We start from the raw sequence: 27,793 nt of genomic DNA on the forward strand, positions 1-27,793 counted from the left end.
AGGAGCCACGCGCGACGGGGAGGCCGGCCCGGAGGTCTGCGGCGGTCCCCGCGCCCCTGCACCCGGCCTGTCCAGGTGAGAGCAGGTCAGGACCGGACGGCGAGGTAGCGGATGGAGCTAGCCCGGGGCGGAATCTTTTCGAGTCTCACTTTCCCTGGCTGTAAAATGAAAGGAAGGAAGCATTTATTGAGCGCCTACTATATGCCTCCTGGGGGCTACGCGCTTTGCATCACGCTCTCCTTGGGTCCTCACAGCCGCCTTGAGAGGCAGGTGCTGTTATGATCCCCTCTTTACACATGGGGAAACTGAGGCGGGCGGCGGTTCAGGGACTTGCCCTGGGTCACACAGCTAGTAGATGTCAGAGGCTGGATTTGAATTCGTGTCTTTCCGACTCCAGGCCCAGAGCTCAGCCCCTTTCCCATTCTAGCTGCAGTGGGGATGAAGATACCTTTTTGAACTTTCTTCTGTTTGGGGGAGAATCAGATGAGCCCACGGGTGTGATTCCTTTTGACCTTAAAGGGCCACTATTAATATTACTAGCCCTCCGGTCCTAGAGGTGTTAACTTGGATTTCAGGGGCAGCTTTAGTGGGAAGGGAATCACTAAAGAGTCAGTCCACAAATATCTATTAAGTTGAGAGCTAGGTGCTCTGGAGGTACTGGAAATGGATAATAAACATTTATTAAGCGCCTACTGTGTGCCAGGCACTGTGCTAAACGCTGGGGATACAGAAAGAAGCCAAAGAGCAGTCCCTGGCCTCAAGGAGCTTACAGTCTAATAGGGGAGACAGCATCCAAACGCACTATATACAGGATGAATGGGAAATAATTAAGAGGGAAGGTGCTGGAATGAAGAGGGGTTGGGCAAGCTTTTGGTTGGGACTTAAAGGAAGCCAGGGAGGTCATTAGGCAGAGCAGAGGAGGAAGAGCATTCCAGGCGAGGGGGACAGCCAGAGACTATGCCAGAGATGGAGTGTCTTGTTTGTGGAACAGCCAGGAGGCCAATGTCACCAGATCCAAGAGTGTATGTTGGGGAGTAAGGTGTAAGGAGACTGGAAAGGTAGGAAAGGACAGGGTAGGAAGGATTCTGAAGGCCAAACAGAGCGTTTTGTATTTGTTCCCGGGGTCATAGGAAGCCAGTGGAATTTACGGGGGAGGGGGGGCGGTGTGTGATGTGGTCAGACCTGTGTTTTAGGAACTTTGCTTTGTTGTCTGAATGGAGGATGGACTGGAGTGCGGAGAGACTTAAGACAGGCAAACCCCCTAGCAGTGACAAAAAGGCCCTGGCCTCATGGGCAATTATTGCTTAGAGAAGTACGTGCAAGTAAACACAGGATAGTTTGGGGAGAGATGTCATCAAGGTGGAGACCGTGTGGCTGAACACTGAAGGAACCTAGGGATTAGAAGAGGTAGAGATGAGGGAATGCGTTGCAGGTATAGGGGGGAGGGGGGCAGCCTGTGAAAGGTGATAGACTTGGGAAGGGGCAGTCTCTTGGAAAGAGAGGTCAGAGCCACCTTCCTTTGAGGGCAGAGTGATTGTGGTCTTAGGGACTTCGTCCAAACATGGACCCAGCATCACTGATTTAGTCACTTGGCTGCTTAGCAGAAGAGCTCATATTAGAACCAAGCAATTGGAGTAAAGCAAAGGTCTACCTTAGGGATACTTCAGTTGTTCAAGGATGATGATTTCAGTGATGTGGTTATTCTCTTCCACTTATGGAGATCGCAGACCCTTAGTGACTCAGTAGATAGATAGTCTGTGAGAATTGGCTACAACTGAAAAATTCAGCCTGCTTTTGCCATCCTGGTGATGAACCTCTTGAAATATAACTCAATTGGCCTCAGTTTGGGAGCGTAAAAGAACCCCAGCGACTACCTAGTGTGACTTGTACATGAAAGGAATCCCCTCTTCAGCCAAGGGGCTTCACCTACGGTGGGTCCCAGCTCCCTTGGGCAGTAGTCCGTCTGGTGAGGAGCCCTTCTCAGAATCCTGGCTTATGCATAAATAAAGTAAGTGGGATTACAAAGGAAACCAGTTGTACTGCAATGCAGCCATCCAAATATTTTTAAAATATATTCACAGACCCTGAATTAAGAACCCCCGCTCTACAGCATAGCTCACGGGCAGTAATACAGCCTTTGATTGAAACCATGCATTGAGAAAGAAGCTAGTACTCCTGAAAGCAGCCCAGTCTCTGGGCTCTGACTGCTGGGAAATTTTTCTGTACCCTGAGCCCAAGTTAGCCTTTTGCTATGTCCGCCCCTTGTACCTAGTTCCGCTGAAGGCTCACCTTCTGCACAAAGTTAGTAGTGCCTGGCCAGTAACAGGCACTTAATAAGGCTAGGTTGTGATTCCTATGAATAATGAAGGTATGGAATGGTCACATGTATTCAAATGTATTCACATGTATTCAATGGTCACATGTATTGGCACTGTTCAGAGTTATAATTGTGTTAACTCTGTTTGTTGTTCCAACCCAGTAGAAATATGCAATGCAGATTTGAATAATGGAACCACTTCATAGGGTTCATTGTTCAGACTAATTGGCACCAACCTGTGTATGTTAGTTGATTGGCTGAGTAAAATACTCCCTTCTCACAATGACCTTACAATCCAATGGGGAGATAAGTACATCTAAATAGATATACGGCACGAATAAAAATTAATAAATATATATGGGTAAAAATTAAATACAAGGTAGTTTAGGAGAGAGTGTATGAGCATTTGGGGAACCAGAAGACGCTTCAAGTAGGAAGCAGTGCCTGAGCTTTATCTTAAAGGAGAAAGATTCTAGGAAGCAGAGATGAGGAAGGAACAGTCAGGGTTAGGGTGACTCCCCCCTTTGGATTTAGTAAAAGGGTCACACTTGAGGACCTAAGGGCCACATGTGGCCTCGAGGCCACAGGTTCCCCAGCCCTGAACTGGGCCGTACAAAAATCAAAGGAACTGGAGAGACTTAGCCTGGAAAAGAGAAGGCTGCAGAGGGGTGTGTTGGCTGCCTTCAAACATCTGCAAGGGCTGTCGTGTGGAAGACCAGAATGGGGATGCTGTCCCCAGAAGGCAGAATTAAGCCATATACATTGCAGAGATAGAGATTTAGACTTAGTAAAAGGAAAAACAGCTAGTTGGAGCAGTGGATAGAGCACCGGGCCTGAAGTCAGGAAGACCTAAGCCCAAATCCAGCCTCAGACACTGACAGGCTATGTGACCCTGGGCAAGTCACTTCACCCAGTTTGCCTCAGTTTCCTCATCTGTCAAATGAACTAGAGGAGGTAATGGTGAACCACTCCAGTATCTTTGCCGAGAAAACCCCAAATGGAGCCATGAAGAGTCAAACCTGACTGAACAATGAAAAGGAAAGCCTCATGACGGTGAGAGCTAGGCCAAAGTGGATGGAAGTCTGCAAGCAGGGCTGCTTGACCGTTGGCTGCCTTGTACAGGGGATTCCTGTTCTTGTGTTAGCCCCACTGGCATTTGAAGCCCTTTTCCCTTCTGAGGTTTTGTGATTCTGTGGACTTCATTTCAGCCAGACTCTCCTCTTTGCGATTGCCTTTGACCTGGCATACTGTCACTGTCCTCCGTGCCTGGCCTGCACTTTCTCCTTCCCACTAACTCCCCCAGCAGCTAGTGCCCCCTCCTGCCTCAAAATACTTTATGTATTTGTCTTCGTGAAGCTCCCTGCATTTTGTAACCCTTTACGCTCTCAGAGGGCAAAGATTGTTTTGCTTTTTTCTCTGGATCCCCAATCAACAAGCATTCATTAAGCACCTACTATGTGCCTGACCCTGTGAGAAGCTCTAGCGCTCAGGCGCATAGTAGGTGACATAAGGGCACAGTGTGGCTGCAGCTGAGGCTTCTCAAATATCGAGTGTGGCTGAGCCGCAGTCAGCAGAGGCCCAGCCTCATTCATGCCAGAGAGGCTCATCACCAGGTGAGCTGCTGAGTGATACGTGTTCCCCACCACAGCTCAGGATGGTGTTGTCGTGATAATGACTGGCAGCATGGTACTTTAAAGTGGGCACAGCTGTACTACCTCACAACAGCCCAATGAAGTAGGGTACTACAGGGAGTGTTGTGCCCATTTTCCAGACGAGGAAACTGAGGCTCCAGGACTTGAAGTGACTTGTCCGTGGCCACATCCTTAGTATCAGAGGCAGCATTGGAACTTGGGTCTTCCTGGATTCAGCCACCTTCTCTTTTGCCAGGCTGCCTTACAGCTGCGTACCAAAGTCATGTATCCTTGGGGTATTGAGGAAGGGTATCAATAAGTTAGATGGCTCAGTGGATAGAGTGGTGGGCCTGGAGTCAGGAAGAGCTGAGTTCAAATCTGGCCTCAGACACTCGCTATTTGCTTTACGACTGTGGGCAAGTCACTAAACCACTATTTGCCTTAATCCACTAAAGGCAATGGCAAATCACTCCAGTATCTTTGCCAAGAAAATTCCACGGATGTTACGGACGTGCCATGGTCTACAGGGTCACAAGGAATCAGACACGCCTGAGCAACAGCATTCTAACTTGGTCTTTTCTTCCTCACTTTACAGTTCTGCAGTAACATGGACCTGCCTGTGGAGGAGTGGCAGTCCCACGTGCACAGGCGGTGGCTGCGGCTCCAGCCGTCTGTCCGGGCGGCGTTCTCCACCAGCGCCCTACAGGAGATTGTTCTGCTCTGCTCTTCTCTACTCCAGTAAGTCACTGGCAGCCCTGGAAGAGAGCGATCAGCCCCCAGGCCCGCGTCATCCTTTGCATGAAGGCATCCTTTCAGGCTCTTGGACGTGACGGTCCATGACCCCATTCCCATAGTTAGCTTGATCCCCACTCAGGCAACATCCAGAGCCTTCGTCTCACCTTCCCCCAGTTATCCTCCTTAAGGGTCAGGCGTGGGACTGAGCAACGTCTGAGGTCAACTAGCCTGAGTCCCTCACTTTATAGATCAGAGGGAGCCTTATGTTTCAGCTGTCCCAGCTCTTCTCAGGCTTCTTGTATTCAAGACCCCTTTATACTCTTAAAATAGTGAAGACCCCTCCCCAAAAAAGGGCAGTGTCTTAACATTAGTATGGAAAGGGTTGTGACGTTGCAGCCCTCCTGAGGCCCTGAGCAGCCTGTCGAGACTCGACCACATTGAAATCAGTACTCCGACCTCTGCGTTTTACAGATGAAGAGACTGAGGCCAAGAAATGCAAAGTGGCTTGCTTGAGGCCACATAACTAATAGATTTCAGAGGTGGGGTTAAGCCTGGGTCTTCCAGACCCCAAATCCTATAGAGCGTCCACCACCCTGCCTCTCAGGCCACCCCTCAGCTAGGGCTCCACCATGGCGGCCAGCCAGGTCATGGATCCTGCTTGGACCAGAAGCCGTCCTTGCTGCCAGTGTGGCAAGGTTAAAGTTGGCCATGGGGGGTGGGGGGTGACTGGTGAGTGACACAGTGGGATCTCCCACTAGGACCGTTTAAGGTCATTGGAGCACTGGGGGAAATACAAGTCAAGGAAGGAGGAGGCTTGCTCTCCATTCCGTGTTCTGCCTTGCTGATTGCGGTGCTGGGGGCAAGCAGGGGTGCTTAGGTACTTTACAGCTATGTAGGAAAGCCGGGTTAATGGTCTAATTTCTTCTCTTTCCCTCCCCTTCCTCAACCCTGCTGCCGTGTCCTCTTCCCCCATACCTGGAGTTCTCATAAAGGGAACCTCAGAGGTCTGTGTCTCTGAGAGTCGTTAGACTCAGCACACGTGTGTTTGCAGAGTCCACGATTTTTCAATGAGCCCTAGCCCTGGGGATCCTGAGCTTTGCTAATCACTCGGCAAGGAGCCGGGGGTGGTTCACCCAGCGTCAGCCCCTGTGGCGGGATGGGGGCCCCCTCAGAAGAGCCCCCATTGTGGCCTGTGCCCTTTGGGAAGTTAGATTCCAGAAGAAGAAGCAAACTGAACAGCATGCAACAATTCTTGAACAATAAAGTGTTTTAATTAGCGATAATCGATTCCAGCCAACTACTCAACCCGATGTTCCATCTCCTGACTCCTTTGCATAGGCTGTCCCACGTGCCTGGCCAATTCCCTCCTTCCCTCTGCGTCATAGAATGACTCCAGGTGCTCCCTTCTGCCACAGGCCTTTCCTCATCCCCCCAGCTGGGGGACTCTCAGGGATCGCTTTGTATTGGTTTGATAGCTGCTTTTCTGTGTAGATATTGTTCTTTCCCCTACCCCCCAAAAGACCCTTTAAGCTTCTGACTTTGTTTGCCCGGTGCCTGACACATAGCAGGGGCTTAATAAATGTTGATTGAAAGGAATAATAATCGCGGTGGAAGGAAGCCCTCAGTGTGACCCAGTCTGCTATAAGTGTGCCTTCCTTCCCTCAGCTTTCCAGGCTCCCTGCTTGACCTCTCCTTGGCGTTACCACATCCCAGACGATCTCAAGGTTGCTCTACCATCCTTGATAAGTGGTCATCCGGCCTCTGCATGAAGACCTTGGATGGGTCATAAGGTGACCACTCCAAAGGAGAGGATTCTGCCTAGAGGCCGCCTGGCCACGTTCTAACTCTCCTCTGTATTTCTCTAGTAACTGCGGAAGTTCAGCTCCTCCGGTTGCTTCCATTCCCACGTATCAGCAGAGAGGCGTAATCTCTCCTGTACGTTTCATGACTCCTCCTCTCGGTGCCCACACCACCACCTAACACAGGGCCTCGTCACTTCTGTCCCCACTCCACACAGCGGCCAGGGTGAGCTCTGTGTATGCCCCTCCCCACTCGTAAACTAACAGCCCCCTCTTGCTTCTAGGTTCAAATACAAAGTCCTCTGTTTGGCTCTTCACAACCTGGCCCCTTCCTACCCTCCTAGTCTTCTCACACTTTTGTCTCGTCCACACACTCTAAATCCAGCATTCACTAACCTTCAAAACTCGACTCGGATGCCCCGTCTGCAGAAGCCTTTCCCGGTCCACATAGGTACTCGAGCCGTCCCCTCCAAGGCTACCATCCATCTGCTCTGTGTATATGTGGAACGGACCTAATTATTGAGCCGTTGTCTCGCGCATTCGAATGAGAGCGCTTGGAGGCAGGCGTCGTTTTTGCCTTGCCCTGTGCTCCCACCCGTCGGTACAGTGTCTGGCATATAGTTGGTACTTCATCAACGTGGGACTGATGGGTTCCTTTTGAGCCATTCCTTCCTGGGCCCTGCTACACGTTCCCTGAGTGAGGGATGTCCTGTGTCCCCTTTCTCTCTGCTTGGTGCCCTGGGTGACCAGTGGACTGCTGACCGCTCATTGGCCCCTCCAGGTGCCAGCGCGCCACATCAGACTGCCTGGCCAGCAGGCTTCTCCAGCCCCTCCAGCATCGTGTGCTGCCATGTACGCTCTCCCCCCCACCTCAGATCTCACTTGGCCATGTGTTCTCATGTCTGGGCATCACTTTGTGCCGTTTCATCTGCGAGTGATGAGTGTTCATAGAACGAGAGGATATTGTGTTTAGAACTTGAAAGCCCTGAGAGGCCATCTTGTCCACCTCCCTTGTTTTACAAACGAAAAAGCCGAGGCGCAGGGAGGTAAGTGGAGGGCCTAGCCCCCGCCATGGCCTCCCGGGTCCCTGGGCTCCCTATCCAGGGCCTCCTCCCCAAGACCAGGTTTCCTAGAAACAAAGGTCTGTGCTGGTCTGTGGCCATGTGAGCCTTCTCTCCTTTTTGCAGACCTGAAGATGAGGCATTTTTACAAAGACTTGCTGAAGGTTACTCAGTGGAGAAGGATCCAAACGCCTACCTTTTTTATAAAGAAGAAGGGAACAAGGCATTCCAGAAGAAGGCATACAAGGCAGCCGCCCTGCTGTACTCTCAGGTGAGGGGTGGGGCAGGACAGGTCCAGCAGGAGGCGCTACAGCCCCATGATGGACGGCTCTGCCTTCTGGAGGCATACAGCTGCACCAGTGAATGGTGTCACTTAGACCTGGTCTGTAATTAGAGGTTTGGATAGAAGAGAGGACACTTGGCAGAACTGTCCTTGACTGTGTTTAGGAAACAAAGGGAACCTTGTACTGTGGGTCCTACATTCCATAAAGAAACCCCTGTGTTCTTAAATACATAGCTGGAGTATGTGGTCCCAGCTATGGACCGTGTGGGCCTCCTGCCAAGCCTCGTCTGTCGACATCTGTCAGCCCCATTGGATCAGAGGCCATTTTAATATGAAGGACTTACGTTAGCCCTTCAGTGCTCTTCCATGCCCCAGCGGGGTGAGCGCAGATTGAAACCCTGTGTGACTCGGTTGGTGGCCTTTGGGAGTTGCCGTGGCAGGAAAGCTTCTTGCCCTGTGGCCCACCTGGCCAGGAGCCGCTCTGAGCTTAGCGAGGCTATGGCTCAAACAACAGATGTCCCTGACCCCTGCTCACAGATTGCTAGAACCTGCCAGAGCTTGCCCTTCGCTGGCAAAGCCTCTAAGACTCCAGGGTCCCCTCCGTGCCTCGACACAGAGATGCTGGATGCCCGTGGAGCATGTAAAAGGACTGACTGGTGAAAACTTCCAGTTTGCTAGTCCTGCACAGGTCCTTTGAGTGAATAGATAGATCATAGACAGCTCAAGACGAACAGGACTCAGGACATTTCCTGAGTGGCTAACGATCAGATCCACTCACAAATCCTGGCCCTGGAAAATTTGCCCCGCCTTCCATGCCTCTGGCCAGCGTACCCCACCAGCACTCCCAAGACAAGAGAAGCATACCTCACCTCCTGCCTAAGCGGGGGAAGAGTATAAGGTCTGGGAGATTTTAGATTGTGAGAGGATCTTCTGGCTTTGGAATTAGTGGGTAGAATGTAAGCTTGAGATATGGACCAGAAAGTGGAAGTCCTCCGTGCCCCACAGTGAGCAGCACTGCGAGAAGCTCTCTCCCATTCCCTTTAGCAGCAGGGAAAGATGTTGCACCAAGATTGTGGAGAGGGGCTGACCGTCCCTGCCTCAGTCCTGGTCTAGAAACCCAAGGCTTCAGGCCCGCCGGCTTCACTTTGAGCCAGCCATGTCTGTCACGGCTATAGAGCGTCTTTTGGCAATGGACCCCATGGCCTCTCTAAGAGCCAGGCATTTTGGCTGGCTATTTGTACTGACAGATCCTCCCTTTTCTCGGAGAGTTTGCTCAGAGCGTTGTTTTCACTACCGCCCCAGCAGATGGGCCCTACATGGAACCATACCAACCTCACAGTTTTTGATGACTAACCCTCTTGCCCACTGTTTCTTCAAGGGGTGCATATGTGTTGGGGTCTTTTTTTTCTTTTTTTAATTTGATAATTTATTTTTCCCCAATTAATGTGTAAAAACAATTTTTAACATTCATTTTTAAAACTTTGAATTTCAAATTCTCTCCCTTCCTCTGTCCCAACCCCTCTCATTAAGAAAGCAAGCAATTCGATATAAGTTATACATGTGCAGTCATGCAAAACATTACCATATTAGTCATGTTGTGAAAGAAAACATAAACCCCCCAAAAAAAACCCTTAAGAAAAATAAAGAAAGTGACAAAAATATGCTTCAATCTACCTTCAGACCACATGGGACTTACCTTGGGGGTCCTCTTGTCTGTTTCTGCACAGAGGTAGAAAGACCCAGAAGTGAGTCCTGAATGGGCCAGGCTCCCTGGTGGTGCAATCTCTAATGCTGAGAGTCTGCCTTCTGACCAGTCGTTGGGCGTGTATGTGGAGACATCCCGATGAATTAAAACGGACCCGATTCCACGGGTGCCATGGAGGATGACCGGCTTCATGGGGTCGGCCCACTAATTACAGCAGATGTTACATAGCGTTTGAAGCTTCCCAAAGTACTTCACAATTTTGTCATCCTTCCCAACAGTGCTGTGAGATTGATACTGTAGTATCATTTACCCCCATTTTACAGATGAGAAAGTGGGCTTGGAAAATGTAAGTGACTTGCCCATGATCACACGGCAAAGTCGAGAGTCAAACCCAAGTCTCTCCTGCCTCCAAGTCCAGGTGTCTTTCCACTCTGCCTCCCACTTTATGAATATGCTGCCTAAATATGTGACATGTATGTAAAAAGGGAGACAGGTGGAATTCAAGGGAAAAATACAAAATAAAAGGAAACATTAAATGGAGACATAAACAACTTCCAAAAGCTAGTGGGCTGATGATGGCGTTAATACTTTGCATTTGTTTATGCTGCTTTTATTTTCCATCACTCCACAAGAATTTATTGATCACTTCCTAAGTGCCTGACACTATGCTCAGTGCTATAGATACAGAGAAAAAGCAAAAACATCGCCAGCCCTCAAGGGGCTTACACTCTAAAGCTGTGCTTTTACCCCCTTACCTCAGTGGGTCCCACAGCAGGGCTCTTAAACCGGGCAGGGCTACTGTTGTTATGCCTGCCTTAGAATGATTTTGCCCAGGTATATACATTGACAAGTAGTAGTGGGCCTGGAACTCCAATCTTGGTCCCCTGATAAAGCTCCTTTCGTTCACTGGCATCTCCTTATCCCTCCTGCAGGGAACCTCCCATGCCAGACCCAACACTCAAGAAATGTCATTGTGTTTTGCCAATCGCTCTGCAGCCTTCTTCTATCAGGCTCAGTATGAGGTGAGTACCAAGATGCCTGCTGTGGTTGGCAGAGAAGGGCTTTTATCACCCTGGAGCCAAAAAGAGCTTCAGTAAACTCTGCCTTCCAAGGACATGAGTGCCAGGAAGGCCCCCAAAAGAATGGGCCCCCCCCCAAGTCTCTTTCCAGGAGGGTTCATCCTGAACGGCCTGCTGTTTTCAGCAAGAAGGCATCCGTAATGTGGCCTCTGGGGTTTTGGGAAGAGGGACTGCTGTGGAGCCCAAGTCGTGCAGGAAGACTTGGAAGGGGACAGAGTCTGAGCAGGATTCTTGGAGGGTGACCGGTCCCTCTGCGTTACCTGCTATGGGCAGGACAGGGAGGGTGTTCTGACCTCCCTGCGTGGGTGCGTGGTGCTCCTTTTGGCTGGGGCCGTGGGAGCTCTGCTTTCAAAGCCCACAGCCCCGGTTCTGCCCACCACCCTTCCTGGCCTGGAAAGAAGAAAAGTGGTTTGAACCTTTGTGAGTCTCTTGGGGTTTGGTTGTAGCTTCGGGGGCTCTGATCTCTCTGCCTTTCTTTGTCTGAGATTTCCTCAACTCCTTCATCAAACAAGGATTTCCCATCAAAGGGAAGCAGCTCTCTTTTAGTCTTAGGTTCCCATGGGACCAGGCCTAGACAAAATCAAACATGGCTTCTGGTGTCTGAGCAGCAGCATGGTGCAGTGAGGGCCTGGAGGGAGGGGGCCACTGGATTGGAACGTGGGAGACCGTGACTCAGATATTGCCTGCAGCGATGGCGGGGCGCTACGGGGAGTCAGATCCCCTCTGCCTCCCTATCGCCTCCTGTAAATGGGATTGTTGACACCTGGCCTACCTCCCAGATGGGATCACTAGGAGGAAAGCATCATGTGATGGGGCACGCTCCTGGAGACCTTTAGCATGACATGAGAAGCCTCTGGTGCTTCCTGAGAGTTCTCTGAGGCATCTGCTAAGGCATGATGCCGTGAGCAGAGTGTGGGACTCGAGGTCAGGAAGACATTGGTTTGAAGCCTGCCTCAGACGCTTCCATCGATCAGTTAGTCAACAAACATTAATTAAGAGCCTACTACGTGCCAGGCACTGTGCTTAGCATTAGGGATACAAAAAGAGGTAAAGGATAATCCCCGCCCTCAAGGAACTTACAGTCTAACAGGGGAGACAGCACGAAAACAATGTACAAAAAGCTATGCAAAGCAAGCTCTATACCAGATAAATAAGAAATAATGAACAGAGGGAGGGCACTGGAATTAAGAGGGATTGGGGAAGGCTTCCTGTAGGAGGTGGGATTTTAGTTGGAACTTAAAGGAAGCCAGGGAGGTCAGCAGTTGGAGAGGAAAAGGAAGAGCATTACAGACATGGGAGATAGCCAGAGACAATGCCGAGAGCTAAGGGATGGAGGGTCCTCTTCATGGAGCAGCCAAGAGGCCAGTGTCCCTGGATTGAGGGGTGTGTCCCCCTAGCCAACTGACCCCACCTGTCTGGGCCTCAGTCCGTTGAGGACTTTCAGATGACTGCCAATGGCCCTTCCAACTTCAGATCTCTAATCCTCTGTTTGATGTGGCTCTAATAATCTGGCAGCCCCATACAGCTTCCAGCTGGGCTGTACAGAAGCTGCCCCCAGCACGTGGCTGGTCTGGCCGCTTGGAGCCGGGCCCTGGAGGATGGAGTAGCCTTGATGTTAGCAGCCCTCTGTCATAGTCTTGGCTATAGGAACCTGCTTGGCAGGTACTGGGGGCGTCATTATAAGGGGTCATCCAGGGTTATGTAGATACCTTAAGTCTTTGTGACCTGATGGGTTCTGGACATTCACTCAAAGTGGTCAAGAGGTTGTCCACCCTGAATGGCAGTTCAGGGGAGCTCCCTTCCCTGTAACAGATTATTTCTCCAAAGTTTTGCCAATGTACTTTTGGGGGTGATTGGACTTCTAAAGCCAACAAAATGGGCAATTTGGAAAAAGACAGGTGGATGGAGTATGTTGCGACAGTTATTTTGTAGGTTAGCTCTGCTTAGCTATCTTTCTTTGTTACAAAAGTGGGTTCAGTGGGGGAGCAGCCAGGCTTAGAGGGGAAGCAAGCAACTTTAAGAAATAAAAAATAAGCTCATACAGGATTGTCACACATGGATTTTGTTTGTTTTTTTTTTTTAAACCTACTTTGGGCAGAAATTAACTCTTGTGGTTGAGAGACTCAGTCAACAATCATTTATTAAACACCTACTGTTCCCCACCCTCATCCTCTACTAGAGTTACAAAAGCGAGATGGTCCCTGCTTTCAGGGACTTGGGTTCTATGGAAGGATGCAGCCTGTTCGTAGATCAGTAAATAGAGGGTATATCCAAAGCCAACGCAGATCGGGTCCCCGGGGGGCAGAGCAGGCAAGGGGAGGCCTCTCAGGGGAGGTAGACCTTGGGCCGCCAGGAGGGAGGAGGGATTGAGGACAGAGAGCTTCGTGGGCCTGGGAGGGAGCCAGATTCAGAGTGACCTGTATAGGGAACAGTACCGGCTAGGACAGCCATTGCCCAAGGGGGAATCGAGTAATCCTCCTGAATAGAGGGGCAGGAGTCGGACTGTGCCCAGCAGAGGAGTTTGGTATTTGTCCTCGAGGCAACAGGGTGCCCCTGCAGCTTCTTAAACAGGGCTTCCCCACACTTGTTGCAAGGACCGTTTGTTTGCTGCAAGGTGGACCCCTCATGTGATATATGTTTATCCCGTTATATCGTCCTGGCAGGTTCTGTAATGCAGGGAGAACCAAAGCATTTGTAGAGGTGCAGGTGGCCCCCCAGAGAACAGGAGTCATATTCCCATTTCCTCTCTAATTTTAGACTTGTCTGGAAGACATTGGGAGAGCCCAAATGCACGGGTACCCAGAAAGATTGCAGCCCAAATTGATGCTGCGCAAGGCCGAGTGCCTCATGGCCCTGGGCAGGCGACAGGAGGCAGCCCTGGCCATCTGTGACCTGGAGCAGAACATGGCAGCTCAGCAGGCCGGCAAGGGCACTCCCCATCTCCAGGACCTGCAGAGGAGGCTCCGCCATCTGAAAACAAGGGGGCAGGAGGACAAGGGCCCTGCAGAGGCTTGTCCCACAGGACCACCACCCGCCTCCAAAGAGGTCCATCTGGAGGCCGAGAACGAGCAGATTCCCAACGCGACATCATCCGTGAGCTTGTGCAGCGACCCTTCCAGAGGCCGCTATCTGATCGCCACTGAGGACATCCTTCCCGGTGAGCTCCTAGTGAAAGAGGAGGCTTTTGTGAGCGTCCTCAATCCTGGAGAGACACTGTGGCTGCGGCCTGGCCCAGAAGCCAGGCGAGACGGCAGAGCTGCCCCTGGGGACCTCCATTGTCACCGCTGTTTGAAACCCGCCGTGGCCACAGTTCCCTGTCAGGGATGCAGCTACGCCAAGTACTGCAGCCAGCAGTGTATGCAGCTGGCCTGGGAGCGCTATCACAGGAGGGAGTGTTCCCTGGGTGGGACGCTTCTCACCCTGGGAGTCTTTTGCCACGTGGCTCTAAGGACAGTGCTCCTGGCTGGATTTCAGCTTGTTGACAAACTCGTAAAGACGCTTCAGGGAGCTGTAAATTCTGAAGCAGTTTCTGTACCTGAAGGCCAGCCTCCAATGGAGAAACTGGATGCCCAGCCCGACCTGGGGGAAAGGGACCAAAGGAGGAGGCTGTCTGGGACACCACTTCCTGGGTGTGACAGGGATGGCCGTTATCAAAGTTCTTACAGTGCCGTCTTCCACCTCTTGCCCCACACAGAAAAGCACAGCCCAGAGCACAAGTTCCTCTGTGGCCTAAGTATCGTGGCCTTGTGCAAGAAGCTGGGAGAAGCCTATTGGCCTTCCCCGCTGTGGGGTCAGGTGCCCTCCGAGCTGGAGGCAGCCTTGACAACGGAGTGGTCACCAGGGCCCGGCATCTGGGCAGTGGCCATGCTGAGGCACGTGCTACAGCTGCATTGTAATGCCCAGGGAGTGACTGCCCTCCAGGAGGTCGGTAAGTGGGTAGAAACAGGTCATCCCTGAGGGCCTTTTTTTTCTTTTTCATCTTGGTCTTTATCTATAATGGAGTGATTGACAAGAAAGTCAGCTTAAAGGAGCATCCCAGAAAAAGTTAGCCAAGCATTCTGGAAGAGCTCAGTGCAAGGAAGGAAAGGAAAGTGGAAGGAAGTGAGAAAGGGAGGAGGGAAGGAGGGAGAGGAAGGAAGGGAGGGAAAGTGGAAAGAAGGGAGGGAGAGAAGGAAAGGATGGAAAAATGGGAAGAAAGAAGGAAAGGAGGGAGGGAAGAAGGGTGGAAGGAAGGAAAAGAAGAAAAATGGATGGGAGGGAAGGAGGGAGGAAGGAACATTTAGTAAGTGCTGACCCAGCTCTAGACCCTTTTCTTTCTGCTGACTCTCTGACCTTAGCAGAGGGCCTTTCTACCTTCTATAAAAGTGAGAAAAAGGGGCAGCTAGATGGCGCAGTGGATAGAGCACCGGCCCTGAAGTCAGGAAGACCTGAGTTCAAATCCGGCCTCAGACCAAACACTTGACACTTACGAGCTGTGTGACCCTGGGCAAGTCACTTAACCCCAGTTGCCTTTAAAAAAAAGTGAGAAAAGAATGTCTTTCCTTCCCACTCACCTCCTAGGGTGGTTGTGAGGCTCAGATGGGCTATCAGTCAATCAGCAAGAATTGCTTAAGCATATACAATGTGCTAGGCACACTGTGCGCTGGGTCCTGGGCTTCCAGAGAAGTGAAGTAGCCCTGCCCTCCGAGAGCTTCTACTCCACCCTGGATCCAGCCTAGCTTGCACTGTGCCCTACAAATAGCGACTCAGGTTGGGCAGAGCTTGAGGAGGGCTTCAGGCTGCCCCTTGATCCGGGTCTTAAAGGAAGTTAGAGACGTTGTAAAAATCCTTTGAAAGGGGTCAGAGGGGTCTGCAAAATAATGCAACAATACTGCACTGTTGGAAGGTAAATGATGTCTCCTTTACTGGTGTCCAGGGGAAGTAAACTTTTTGCCAGAATAAGAGTAAAGCTCACATGGTTTAGTAGGTAGAATGCTAAGATCTCCCTAGGTGTGTGACCATAAGCAAGTTGGTCCACCTCTGTCAGCCTCAGTTTCCTCACCTGTAAAATGGTTTTTACCTGGCAGAATGGGCCTTGGTGGTGCAGAGGTGTCTGACCAGAGGCTCCATCTCACCTCCCCAGCAGGGCAAGCATCCAGAACTCAGGTCCCCAGTAGCTTTGGCTTTTTTGTCCTGGGCTGCCCCCATCCCACCCCCACCCGGCCTCCCGTTGTTTCTTCTCAGTTCTTTCTTGCCTTCCTGGGCCGTCCCTGTTTTTTAAGCAGCATCCACCAAGTAGACTTTAAGAGGTTTGGGGTTTTTTTTTTTTCCTTGGGTATATTCACTTGCATTTTCTAATTAAATCTAATTTGGTTTTAATCTGCCCATATTTCTAATCTTGGTTTTATCCCTTTTTATTATTTCACTGGGGCTCCAACACCTCCCAATTTAGTGTTCTCATTGAATTTCATTAGCAGCTGTGTCATTAGTAACACAGAAGGAGGATTAAAGTGTTAAATAAGAGAGAGACTTTGACAAAGAACCTCAGAAGCATTTGTTGTTCTACTTGCAAAAGTCCTGTTCTCGAAATTTTTGAAGCAATGTTGTTGTCTCGGGGGAACGAGCCAGTCCTTTTGCTTGGGGTTAAGCTAAGCCTGCTGTGTCTTCGGTCATGTGGCAGGAGGCAGCAGGCTGTGAGCGAGGGTCTCTACGGCCACCCTGGCTTTGCTGCCACCAACCAGTAGAGTGACCTTGGGAAGGTCACTTCTCTGGGCACCTCTCTTGAAGGCTTCTACAAGCTTTCCAGCCTTTTATGACTCCAAGAAACCGCCCCAGCTCAATGGGATTTCCCCAAGGGTTCCCATCACTCCCCTTTCCTTCCCATGACCAAGGGGGTGATCTGTAGCTTGAATTCTCACTTGGGGGGCTGCGTCTTGGCACTGTTTTTGCCTTCGATGCCAGCCTTCTAAGTCCTGTATAACTCTATCTCTACCAGTTAAATCTTTTCTTAAAGGCAGTAGAGGGCTTGCTTGTTGGAAGGACGCCAGCGATGACAAGCAGCACTTGATGTATCACTTTCAAGTTTGTCAAGGCCTCTACATACCCAATATTAGCTCATCCAGTTTTCCCAGCAACCCCGGGAGACAGATGTAGCCAATGGTATTAGCGCCATTTTACAGATGACAAAGCTGAGTCAGGCTTCGTGACTTGCCTATGGTCTCACAGCTATAGAAATGCCCAAGGCAGGATGTGACCCCACATATCAAGCTGCCTCTCTGAATTGTCTGAGAGGTAGAGCCTGAGGGGATCCCAGAGGCCATCTGGGCCTATCCATGCATTTTGCAGATGAGGAAACTGAGTCCAAAAGAGGGAAGTGACAGGTAACAATTAATAGGGCCAGAGTTCGAACCCAGGTCTCCCTATTCCAAAGCCAGCGTTCATTCCACAGTACCCAGGAAACCTCCCACTCATCCTTTCCCTCACCTCCCACAGCCAAAAGTTACCAGGTTTTGTTGATTCTCCATCCACACTGTTGCTCCCACCCATCTGCCCCCTCTCACAACCTGGATCTCCTGAACTCTTGAAACCACCTCTTACTCAGTCCCTCTGAATCCACTCTCTTCCCACATCCCATGTGCCCACATCACCATCTTGACCCCACTCTGATAATTGTATAATTATGATACACTCATAGTCATGATTATGATTTATGCCCTGATAATTCTACAATAGAATTATATAATTAAATATATTCTCTGATAATGTCATTTCTTTCTTTAGAAACTTTAGGTGGCTCTCCATCGTTGATGAAAGTATAAATTCCTGACCCTGACATCGAAAGCCCTTCAGGGTTTGTTTTGGTCTTTATCTCCAGCTCTTTACTTATTCCAGCCAAACCCAAGGACTGACCTTCCCCATTCTCATCCCGCCCTGTTCCCCATCTTTGTGCCTTGGCTTATTCCATTTCCTGTGCTTAAAATGACCCCCTGTCCCTGCCTACCCTCTAGGCCCAGCCTGGGGGCCCCCCTCCTCCTTTTTTTTTTTTAACACATTCTTTATCTTCGCTTGACAAAAATCTGTTTTCTCTCTCCCTGCCCCTCCCCGTCCTTCTCTTTCTCTCTGAAGGTTTTTCTGATCCCCACAGGTGAGAATCATTTGTCCTACATCTTTCCACTGCTCTTCTCTTAGATTCTTAGATAGCTCTTCCTTAATCATAGTTCTCTGAACATGCTGCGGCTCTGCCCACCTCTCTCCTCTCTCCCTCCCTCTCCTCCCCCTTCTTCCTCTCTTCTCTCTCTCTCTCTCTCAGCTTCTGCAGGGTCCTCTGCCTTTGGAAAAGTGAAGAAATCACTCCTTCCTCAATTTCTTTTTTATATTAAGTCCCCATTGTCATGTAGCTTTCTTAAAGGGAGGTGGTTCCTGTGTTCCATCAGCTTTCCACAAGCATTTCTTCCTTCTCCCATCCATACTACAATAGCCCCCTCTGATGCAGCCCTTTATGCTTTACAAAATGCTTCCCTCACAGAGAAGTAGGTAAATATCCTTATGCCCATTTTACAGAAAGATGAAGTGACCCACAGTATGACCTCCAAGTGGGTCACAGCCAGGAAGTTCCCCCTGGCCTCCTGACCATTGGCGCATCACGTCCTGCCCCTCTGTGCTCTGATGGAAGGGGGGGCGGGGTGTGACTCAGCCAAAAGCAGGATGATTTCTAAATCACGTTTTTTGGAACCCAATCAGAGACACACCCAAGTGACACTCACTTCTGTTCCTGAGCCCACTCCTGTTGGGGAGAATCCATAAATAATTTGCAAAACTGATATCTCTGACTGGAGTGTGATGTTTTTAGGGAAAATTTTTAGCAACTGTTTTCTTGTCGATTGTCAGCTATCACTAGCTGAGAAGTGGGCTAGTCCACCTGGAATCCTTCTGAGGCTGTTCCTCCAGACGGGACAGTGACCCTGCCTGCCTCCGAGCATTTTCTCAGCTCATTAGCACCTCCAGAGAAGAGGACTGGGGACAAAACTCCCATCAGTCAAGATGATGCTTATTCGACACCTTAGGGGACAAAATTAGTGGGACATTTCCAATAAAATGCATTATTCGGAGTCTCTGGGAATTACACTCACCTGTGTCTTCCCATCCCCCCCAGGGGAAATGGGCCATGGAGGGAAGCTGTAGGCCCTGGCCTCACCCTGACTTATGTGAGACAGGCTTCATTCAGAACCAGCCACTGGGGGTAGAAATCTTTCCCACGTGCATTCTCCTCTGACTGCTAAGTAGAGGAAATGGAACAAGCCGTAACCTTTTCTTGATGACTGGAGGTCAGCTTCATGCACATCCGTTAATGGACTGTCAGGTAATACAGCAGTGCCCTCCGGACCGTTTGCCTTCCAATGATCCTGGCCCTCAGCTGGATTCTGATAATTGAGGTTACTAGATAACTGACCTCTGATAAGTGACACGTAACTATAAAGTAACTGCTGAAAACATCTGCCTGCCTCTGCTCCGTGTGACCCCAGACGGCTATGACCTTTTTAAGTCCTTATGTCCATTAGCGTTTTTCTCTTTCCTCTCGTGGCTGGCATGTCTTGCTGTTCCAGCATGCCTGCCTTAAGCAACTGTTCCCTTCCCGCTAATTTGCTGCTTTTATGTGCACTGACCTGGGAAAACAATTTAAACAAACTTGTTAGAATTGTGTCTAAAATAAGAGTAGTTTTGGAATGAGGGCCTGAAGATAGCTCCAGGAGTAGGGATGGACACGATTAGGTGGTCACCTAGAATACAAGGGATGCTTTTCACTATTGCTTTTTGTAAATCTTTTTAATGCCAGCGAATTCCATTCTTTGTGGCATGACAGCCTTCATTTGATAATGTCTAGTAGTCGGGTCTCAGCAAAAACTTAAGGCTTCTTCCCGTGGACAGTGAGGCACAGCATAAGGGACACAGGTTTCAAACCTCGATTCCAGCATCCAAATAACTTGTTCCAGCTCTGTGGGAAGGGCTGTCCTGCAAGGAAAGAACAGGCGCTTCCTTGTCAGCATTTCATGACATCTGTTGTGGCTGCTCATGGGCCTCTGTGCTTGTTGGCTGTGTTCTGGATAACCATTTTGTCAGAAAAGTGACCTTCAGATAAGCGAAGAGATGGTTTAAACATCAAAGCCTCTCCGCTAGTATGAGGGCTGAGATTTCTTTCAGGGGGAACCGATGTTAAAACTGATTTCCCAGCAAGATGCTGGGCAGACACACGGAAACTGGGAGCTTTTGAAACGGATTGAATGAGTAAACCCAGTCACCTTGCTGCTGCTCATTTAGAGGGAGATAGATGTCTCAAGGATGTGCTGTGCAGATACTCAGCCCTCTACTATTCGACATTTTTATCACTGATGAAGGTATGGAGAGCATGCTTGTCAGAATTGTTGACTGCGAGAAGTAGGAGAGGCGATCAAACACGTCAAATGACAGAATCAGGATCCTGCCTGATTGTGACAGACTAGAATGATAAGCCAGGTCTAATTAGATGAAATGTATAGGAGGCAGCCTAAAACCCCTACTTGGTTTCAAAGAACCCATTTCCCAGGGACAGTATGGCTAGACAGGAAGGCAGGGAAAGACAGCAACTTGTGTGAAGAAGATCTCAGGGTCTTAATTGACTGCAAGCACAGCCTGAGCCAACAGCATGATGTTAAGGGAGGCGGTACCTAGGACAAAGGGGACAGTAATGTTGCTGTGCTCTGCCCGGGGCAGACCATCTCTGGAGTGTTGGGTTTTGTTCTCTGAAGGCCATCACAAGCTAGAGAGAGCCCAGAAAGGTGTGGGAACTCAAAACCATGGCGTACAAGGACCTAACAGAAGAACCAGGCACTGTAAACCTGGAGGGGAGAAAAGTTAGGAGGAATTTGTTTCAGATCTTCAAGTATTTGAAGGGCTGTCATGAGAAATAACCTTGTTCCTCTTGGCTCAAGTGGGCTGGGACCAGGAGCAGTGGGTGGACGTCGGAGGCAGAGTTGGACCTTCCGGAAGGAAAGATTCCTAACAATTAGAACTGTCTGAAAGGACAACAGGGAGTTTGGGAGGCGGCGGGCTCCTTGACTTCTGGATGTCCATGTTGGTGATGGTCTAGAAGGGGTTTGGGGTTGGGGATGGGTAGGAGGAGATGGTTTCCTTTCTGAGGTCCCTTATCACTCTGAGCTTCTGCAAAGGACTCAGGATCCTTTCATATATTCAACCCACACATGTGAAAAATGTGCTTGGACGGTGGCTAGGATACTTGTTAAGTTAACCAACCAAATGTCTGATAAATCAAAGCGTTTGCCTTACAGTGACTTGGAACATCTCTGGGAAATAGTCCTGACGTCACTTTGGTCTCTGTACCCTCACGAACATCCTCATGCCACCAGGCAGGACGCTTCCCTGGTGATAATTCCTTTTTGATTATTATTTAAGGTATTTTAATCTTTGGGTTCCTCTTCATGATAATGAGAAAGAATGATTAGGCTTCTAAGATTCCAGGGGACTTTTGCTTTAAATATGTTCATTCCCTCTGCCTCCCAGGGGCAAGAGAATGCTGTGAGTCATGTTCCCTCCTATTTATACTGCATCCGCTTATAAAGATATGAGTCAGATGGGCTAAAGGCCCAGTTTCCTATCTCCATCTTCTGAGATATGGGTAGCTGGGCTAGAGCTGGTGTCCTGATGTGGTTGTCACTTTCAGAATCTGAAGGGGACCTCGTGACAGAGCACAGGCAGGCCCGCCTTGCCACCGGCTTCTTCCCCGTCATCAGCCTGCTGAACCACTCATGCAGCCCCAACACCAGCCTGGCCTTCAGGGGCTCCGTGGGCACGGTCCAGGCATCACGGCTTATCGCCCGCGGGCAAGAGATCCTCCATTGTTACGGTGAGCCACCCCCCCCCCCCCCCCCCTTTCCTGAGAAGAAGGAGCCCACAGGAAGCCCTCTCCCTTCTTCGCTTCCAGGAGGATGGCAAGCCCAATGCATCCAGGAAGAAGGGTCTGAGCTCTAAACAGAGAGGTCTCTTTCACTGGCCCCCTTATCACCCAGCTGCCCTACACCCTGCACACACACATCCCCCATGTGGTCCTTACTAAATGCCTTCTTTTCTGAAGGTGGTCTGGACAGGTGTCCCCTTGGTTCCTGCTTTCTAGTCACCCTGAAGCCGGTATTCTCTTGCATCCATCCCCCTGTGTTTGGCTGTGGGGGCTCACAAAGGGAGAGGGTTGTCCCGAACCCTCTGCTGGGCCAGGGCGAGTATGCTCTGGCCTTTCCTGTTCACATGCCCCTCGGTTGTGTCTCACGCCAGGACCTCATGAGTGCCGCATGGACGTTGCCACAAGGCAGCAGAAGCTGAGATCTCAGTATTTCTTTGACTGCTGCTGCCAGGCTTGTCAGGATGAGGAGGCGCGTCGGGCCAACACGACACCAAAGCAAGGCGGGTTCCGTTGCCCCACCTGCCAGGCGGCTCTGCAGGTACCTTTCCTCCTCCTTGGGTCTCTGCCTTTTATACTGCTTTCTGCTCCAGGCCATGGCTGGAACTCTTGGTAGACAAGCGTTCCCTGGCTTTCGAGGCAACTCCACACCCCCACCCAGATTCTCTCACTAGTAATAACAATAAATAGCTGTTGCACAGTGCATTAAGATTCACACAAAGTCCTTCACATACATTCTCATTAACCCTCACAACAAACCATGAGAGGCTCTCCCATGGGTACAATTGTGGCTTGTTCACAGAGGAGGAAAGGGAAGCTCAGAGGGAGACTTGTCCATGGTCATACAGCTAATGGCTATCAGAGGTGGGACAGTTACTCAGGACTGTCCTGCCACCAGATCTAACATTCATTCCACAACTCTTCCCAAGGGCACAGCAGAAGGTTCTCTCCTCTCCTTGGTTCATTGAGCATGTTGGTAGGTGCCTTAGTGAAGCAAGGTGCTGATTGGTAAAGTATAATGAGAAAGGCAGTGGATTTAGAGTCAAAGGACTTGGGTTCTAATCCTGGCTCTGTTACTTACTACTGCTTTATCCTCAACCCGTGAGAGGATTGGGCCGGATGCCTCTGAAGCCCCTTCCGTCTCGAAGCCCTATCACCTTATGCAGTGTTGGAAAACTACCAGACAGGAGCCCACCCCACATTCACCCCCCCCTTACTTAAAAGTGGCACTGCTTTCTGGTGACATTCAGGTTGTCTCCTACCCATCTTGAAAAACAAAAAAGTGTGATGCAGAGTTTAGGAACTGAGAAGCAAAGGGCCTGTGGCAATTGAAAGGAACAGGCCGTCTCTAAGCAGCATTCATCTTGGACGGTCCTTAAAGGACCAGAGCCTGAGGGGACCTCGGATCATCAGCCTCCTTTGTGAGTCGCAGCTTTAGATTTGGAAGGAGCTTCAGAGAACAGCTAGTCCAGCTGCCTCATTTTACAAACAGGGAAACCTAAGACACAGAGGGATCGAGAAACCTACCCAAGTCTACGTTGGTTCTAAGTGGTTAAAACATAATTCAAACGTAGGCTCTCTCTTGCCATATCCAGCACTCCTTCCCCTGAACCCCAGTGTCTCCCTCATCCAACCGCTACCTCAACAAGAGTCCACAACCTCTCCAGCCAGGGGTCACTTAGGATCTACTTGAATACCTCCTTCAAAAAGTAAGTCATTCCCTTCCTAGACAGCCTTTTAAGGAGACAAAGAGAATTTTAGACAAGTTCTGTATGATAGAGCTCTGAAGAAAATTGAATGGGAATAGAAAGGAGTATACCTTTTTCTCAGCTGTACATGGCACCTTCAAAAAAATTGACCAGTATTAAGGCATTAAAAAAAAAACTCCCAAACAAGTGTAGAAAAGTATAAATATTAAATATACTCTCTTCAGACCATAATGCAATACAAATTATATTCAATAAAAGGCCTTGGAAGCATAGACTAAAAATTTATCTAATCCTAAGGAATGAGTGGATCAAAGAACAGATCATAGAAACAACCTTTTAAGACAGCCCATTTCACGCTGAAGCAGCACTCTCGCCAAATTCAGCCAGGCTTTGGGCATGACGTGAAGACGTTGTGTTCCCTATCCCCTGCAGGGCCACGAACCTCAAAGGCATCCTGTGATGCCTTTGGTCACAGGTGGCCTATGGAGTGTGAGCCCCTTGAGAGTAGAGACCTTCCTTTGGTATCTTTGTGTCCCTCCCTCGTAGCCCGGTACCTAAATGCTGGCTGAGTTGAGTAGAATGGACAGCAGCCTCTCCCCCATCCCACATTGGCTGGCTGTCCACATTGGGCTGCTGCAGTAGCACAGAAATAAGGATGAGTGAAGCTGTCTTCCCAGGGGGACGATGCTCTGTGCTGCAGCAGTGGGTCCTGCACGGCCGAGGTGAGCAGGCCTCACCTGGTGGGTCGATTACAAGACCTTCAGCAGCGGGTAGAAGTGGCCCTGGAGCTGCTCAGAGGTGACAAAACAGGTGAGAGTCCCTTCCGTCACCTTTACTCCTCCCCCTTCACCCCAAATCACTGCTGCTCACACTCAGGGGCTCAGTAAATGTTTATCGAATTTAATGGGATTATCCCGATGGCAGCCACAAGGTGGCTGTGTCATCCACGGAGACCAGAACCGCCTTTATCGATTGGAAGCCCTTGGAAGGGCTGGATAATGTGCCAAGCTGGCATCCCTTCCAGTGACGAAAGAGTTTTCTCTGCCACGTGTGGGCCCCTGCGTCATTCCCTTTTATTTGGATACCAAGGCCTCACTGACTCAACTTCCCAGAAGTGTGGTTGTGTCCCCGACAGGGTTGGAGGCTTCCAGAGGGCAATGGGGCATGGGCATTTTTTCAGGGGCTGAGTTCTAGAGACCCTGCTATGTGGCATGGCATCGAGAGGCTTTGCAGGGGTGGAGTTCAGACTCTAGACTCTGGAATGGAACCACAAAGCACTGTGGGAGCAGAGACATGTTCCCTGCATGCGAATGATGGGTCCCAATAGGGAGCGTGGGGCTTCGTTGAGAAAGAGGGAGACTCCTCACTCGCTCAGCCAGCCGCTGTAGAGCCTGGGTCCTAAGCTTCTGCTGCCCTGTTTTTGTTTGCATTGATAGTGCGAGCCATCCAGCTTTTGTTGGGGTGCCGGCAGGAGGCAGAGAGCTTCTTAACCTCGGAGCACATGCTGATGGGAGAGATTGAGGACCACCTGGCCCAGGCATATGCCAGCCTCGGTAGGGCATTTCCCCCAGAGAAAGGGGGTGGATCACTTTGTTTTGTCTTGGCTTAACTGTCTACTGATCAGTGAGTGTTTTCCCTAAACTCAGACCTTGTCCCCTGAGAAGTCTTGGCTGTAATAGAGGGAGTGTGCTTCTCTTCCTGGAATCAGGTTGTGTTTCCTGACAGGGGACTGGCCCGAATCTGCAGCCCACTTGCGAAACAGTCTTAAGGTGGTGGAGGCCCAGCACGGACCAGCCAGTGTGGAGATGGGCCACGAGCTTGTCAAGTTGGCTCAGGTCCTTTTCAATGGGTAAGGCTCTTCAGGCATCATCCCAGCCCTCTGCCCAAGCACACGCCTGGGCATGCCCTTAGCCAGACTCACTTTGTTCTTTTTTCCTATCCTGGAAGCTTCACCGAGTTCTTTAAGGTATTTTGAAATTCTGAGTAGCTTTCTTATTTCCTCTTCAGGGGAAAATTGAAGTGTCTCTCTTTCTGACATGATGAGAACATTTGTGCACCATGCTGAGAGAGATGACCATGCACTCTGAGATCCCAGTTACACTCGTTGCCACCTACTGCTGCCTCCAGTCCAACCCTGTGGGCATTTATTAAATGCCTACTCTGTGTGAGGCACCAGGGACACAGAGACAGAATGGAAAACAACCCACACCTTCCCTCCTTCCATTTCTCAGCAGCTGTGGCCTCAGCTGTCTTCTGGCTCCCTCTTCCCAGCACCTGCCCTCTCACCCTTTCTTCTAAAGGTGGTGTTGATTATACCTTCCACTTCCTTTTCTCTCTGTCTTCTTTGGGAAACCCTGATTTGACCATTTCTGAACAGGCCCCCCCCCCCAAAAAAAAAAAAGTTAGTGTTGGTAAGTCTTTAAGGGAAGCTGCCAAGCTGCTTTTGAGAGGCAATAGATCTTCAAGACCTGGATTCCAGTCCAGCCTCAGACGCTGGCTGTTGTGTGGCCTGGCTCAGTCACTAACTCGCCTGAGCCTCTGACAGCTAAGACTGATTCAGAGTCGGGCTTCAGCCAGCATGGGTGGGAGGAGCTCAGGACCCGGGACGTCAAAGGGTGTCAGCTTCTTAGTGAGTGGGGAGGGAGTGTGGAGAGAGTCCATCTTCTGCCAACATGAAAGAGGAATAGTAAAAGTTGAGTTTGCAGTCAGTTAGCAGCATTTATAAAGCTCCTACTATTTGCCTGCTAAACACTGAGAATACAAAAGAAGAGAAAGATTGTTCCTGCCCTCAAGGAACTCACAGTGTAATGAAGCCAGCATTCCAATAAATAGGATGCGTACAGAATAAGGGCACAGAAACACTTCAGTCAACAAACATTTCTTAAGCAGGGGGATGAGATGTTGGGCAGACTTGTTCATCCTGAAAGAGGGTCTGAGATAGAAACTTTGGGTTGGTATGGCTGAAGGAAGATGTCCCAGGCTCTGTGTGGCTCCTAACAAGCAGGCCTAGCTTCCTCAGAGTTCTGTATCACACACTTGATACAGTCAAGTATCAAGGGTCAGCCCCTGCCCCAAACTAGAAGCTGCATATTCATCCCAGAGCCAGTTATACGAGGCCGTGCTCAGACACATGATAGAGTGGGTGACCTGACCTCTGCTTGCCTCTTTTGGTCCAGGTTTGCAGTCACCGAAGCCTTGAGTGTGATAGAGAAGGCAGAGAAGGTTCTGTCCATACACTATGGCCCTGAGAATGAGCAGGTGCAGGAATTGCAGCAGATGAAAGCCTGCTTACTGGAGTTACCAGGCCTCCCTGCGGGGCCCACGGCATAGGGACAGGCCTCTCAGCGTCTGCATGTGGCTGACATACAGTCAGCCTGGCCTATTGCAAGAGAGTCCCTGGGCACCTTTACACCTCCAGGAAATGTAAACAAACGTGCCTTCAAATTGCCGGGGAGCTGCTGCTGGTGAAGAATGAAGCCCTTAAAACAATGGGGAAACACGGCCAGAAAGTCACTAAACCATCTGTACCCTTGGGCCCAGCAGCCCCACTGCTGGCATCAGTCCCAAGGAGGGTCGTGTACACAAAATTATTTTTTTGGTGGCAAAAAACCAGAAAGCCAGTGGGTATATGTCAGCTGGAATGGCAGAGTGAATTGTGTGTATGACTGTACACAGTAAGAAATGACAACCAGGAGGCATTCCTAGCCGCTTGGGAAGGCTTCTGTGGAGTGATGCCGAGTGAAGTAAGCCAACCAAGGGAACAGTTTGCCCCGGACCAATAATGTAAAAGAAGACCTCATCGAACGACGTCGGTGACAGGTGCACCTGCCAAGGATGAGGTCGTGTGGACCTCCCTCCCCTTGGCAGAGAGGTGGGGGACCACAGGCACAGAATGGGGCATGCATCGTTGGAGGAGCCAATGTATCGGTTTGTTTACTTCATTGCACTTCCCTGTTACAAGTTGGGGTAGGTCCAGTATTGGGAAATGACTGAGATTTTTAAAAAGCATCCAACCTTTCAGAAAAAAATAAATGGCTTCAGGGAAATCCCACTCCTGGTATGTGATGTGGGGCAGGGGCAGGGGAGCAGTTACTCCACAATTACTGCACTGAGAGATGAGCTTTCAAAGGTTGCCATCATTCTGAGTACTGTTCCCTGAAAGGAGAAAATGTCCTAAACCAAAACCTGACCCCCTCAGAGGACTGAAGACAGAAGTCTAATGCTGTGTTCCTTTGAAAGGAGCTAGACTTTCCCTAGGAATCAGTCTGAGCCTCTAGACTCATGGCCAGGGTCCAACCCACTAAATTGTGAAGAGTTGGCTTCAGTGGAACACGCCTGCTGTTTCCAGTGGTCACATGATGCCGCATATGCCCCTAGAGGGGATTTAACTAATGGTGATTGTGTTTAAGAACAAAAACATGATTATAAGAAAACATGGAGTTGATGTGGTTTCTTCCCTCTGACAAGTACATAGGGCTTCACACAGAGTGTCTCATTTCACTGGGGGTCATTTTATTCAGGGGATGAGCTGTTTGGCAACTCCCAAATTT

The 27,793-nt window shown here is 50.0% G+C and overlaps 1 protein-coding gene across 8 annotated transcripts; it reads left to right on the forward strand.

The window, feature by feature from the left end:
• On the forward strand, positions 1 to 27,678 carry SMYD4 (SET and MYND domain containing 4). Of its 8 annotated transcripts, XM_027862011.1 has the most exons (11): positions 1 to 75; positions 4,544 to 4,686; positions 7,670 to 7,814; positions 10,464 to 10,553; positions 13,368 to 14,538; positions 21,304 to 21,486; positions 21,909 to 22,075; positions 23,921 to 24,053; positions 24,680 to 24,796; positions 24,969 to 25,092; positions 26,420 to 27,678. In XM_027862011.1, the coding sequence occupies exons 2-11, from the start codon at positions 4,556 to 4,558 to the stop codon at positions 26,571 to 26,573; spliced, it is 2,415 nt and encodes an 804-aa protein (XP_027717812.1). In that variant the 5' UTR covers positions 1 to 75; positions 4,544 to 4,555; the 3' UTR covers positions 26,574 to 27,678. The 8 variants fall into 8 exon arrangements, 6 of the variants coding, with proteins under 6 accessions (XP_027717812.1, XP_027717814.1, XP_027717816.1 ...); XM_027862013.1 differs by lacking the exon at positions 26,420 to 27,678 and having other exon boundaries at positions 24,890 to 24,980; XM_027862015.1 differs by lacking the exons at positions 1 to 75; positions 4,544 to 4,686 and adding an exon at positions 9,554 to 9,877 and having other exon boundaries at positions 7,728 to 7,814.
• The last annotated feature ends 115 nt before the right edge of the window (positions 27,679 to 27,793 follow it).

Source organism: Vombatus ursinus, unplaced genomic scaffold, assembly GCF_900497805.2.
Source record: "Vombatus ursinus unplaced genomic scaffold, bare-nosed wombat genome assembly UNPS02014768.1, whole genome shotgun sequence".
In the NCBI taxonomy this organism is placed as follows: Eukaryota; Metazoa; Chordata; class Mammalia; order Diprotodontia; family Vombatidae; genus Vombatus; species Vombatus ursinus.

Coding starts and splice junctions, on each gene's coding strand:
- SMYD4 (XM_027862011.1), top strand. CDS start 4,556: ATGGACCTGCCTGTGGAGGAGTGGCAGTCCCACGTGCACAGGCGGTGG. Junction 4,687..7,669: donor CTCTGCTCTTCTCTACTCCA/GTAAGTCACTGG, acceptor TCCTTTTTGCAG/ACCTGAAGATGAGGCATTTT. Junction 14,539..21,303: donor GACTGCCCTCCAGGAGGTCG/GTAAGTGGGTAG, acceptor TGTCACTTTCAG/AATCTGAAGGGGACCTCGTG.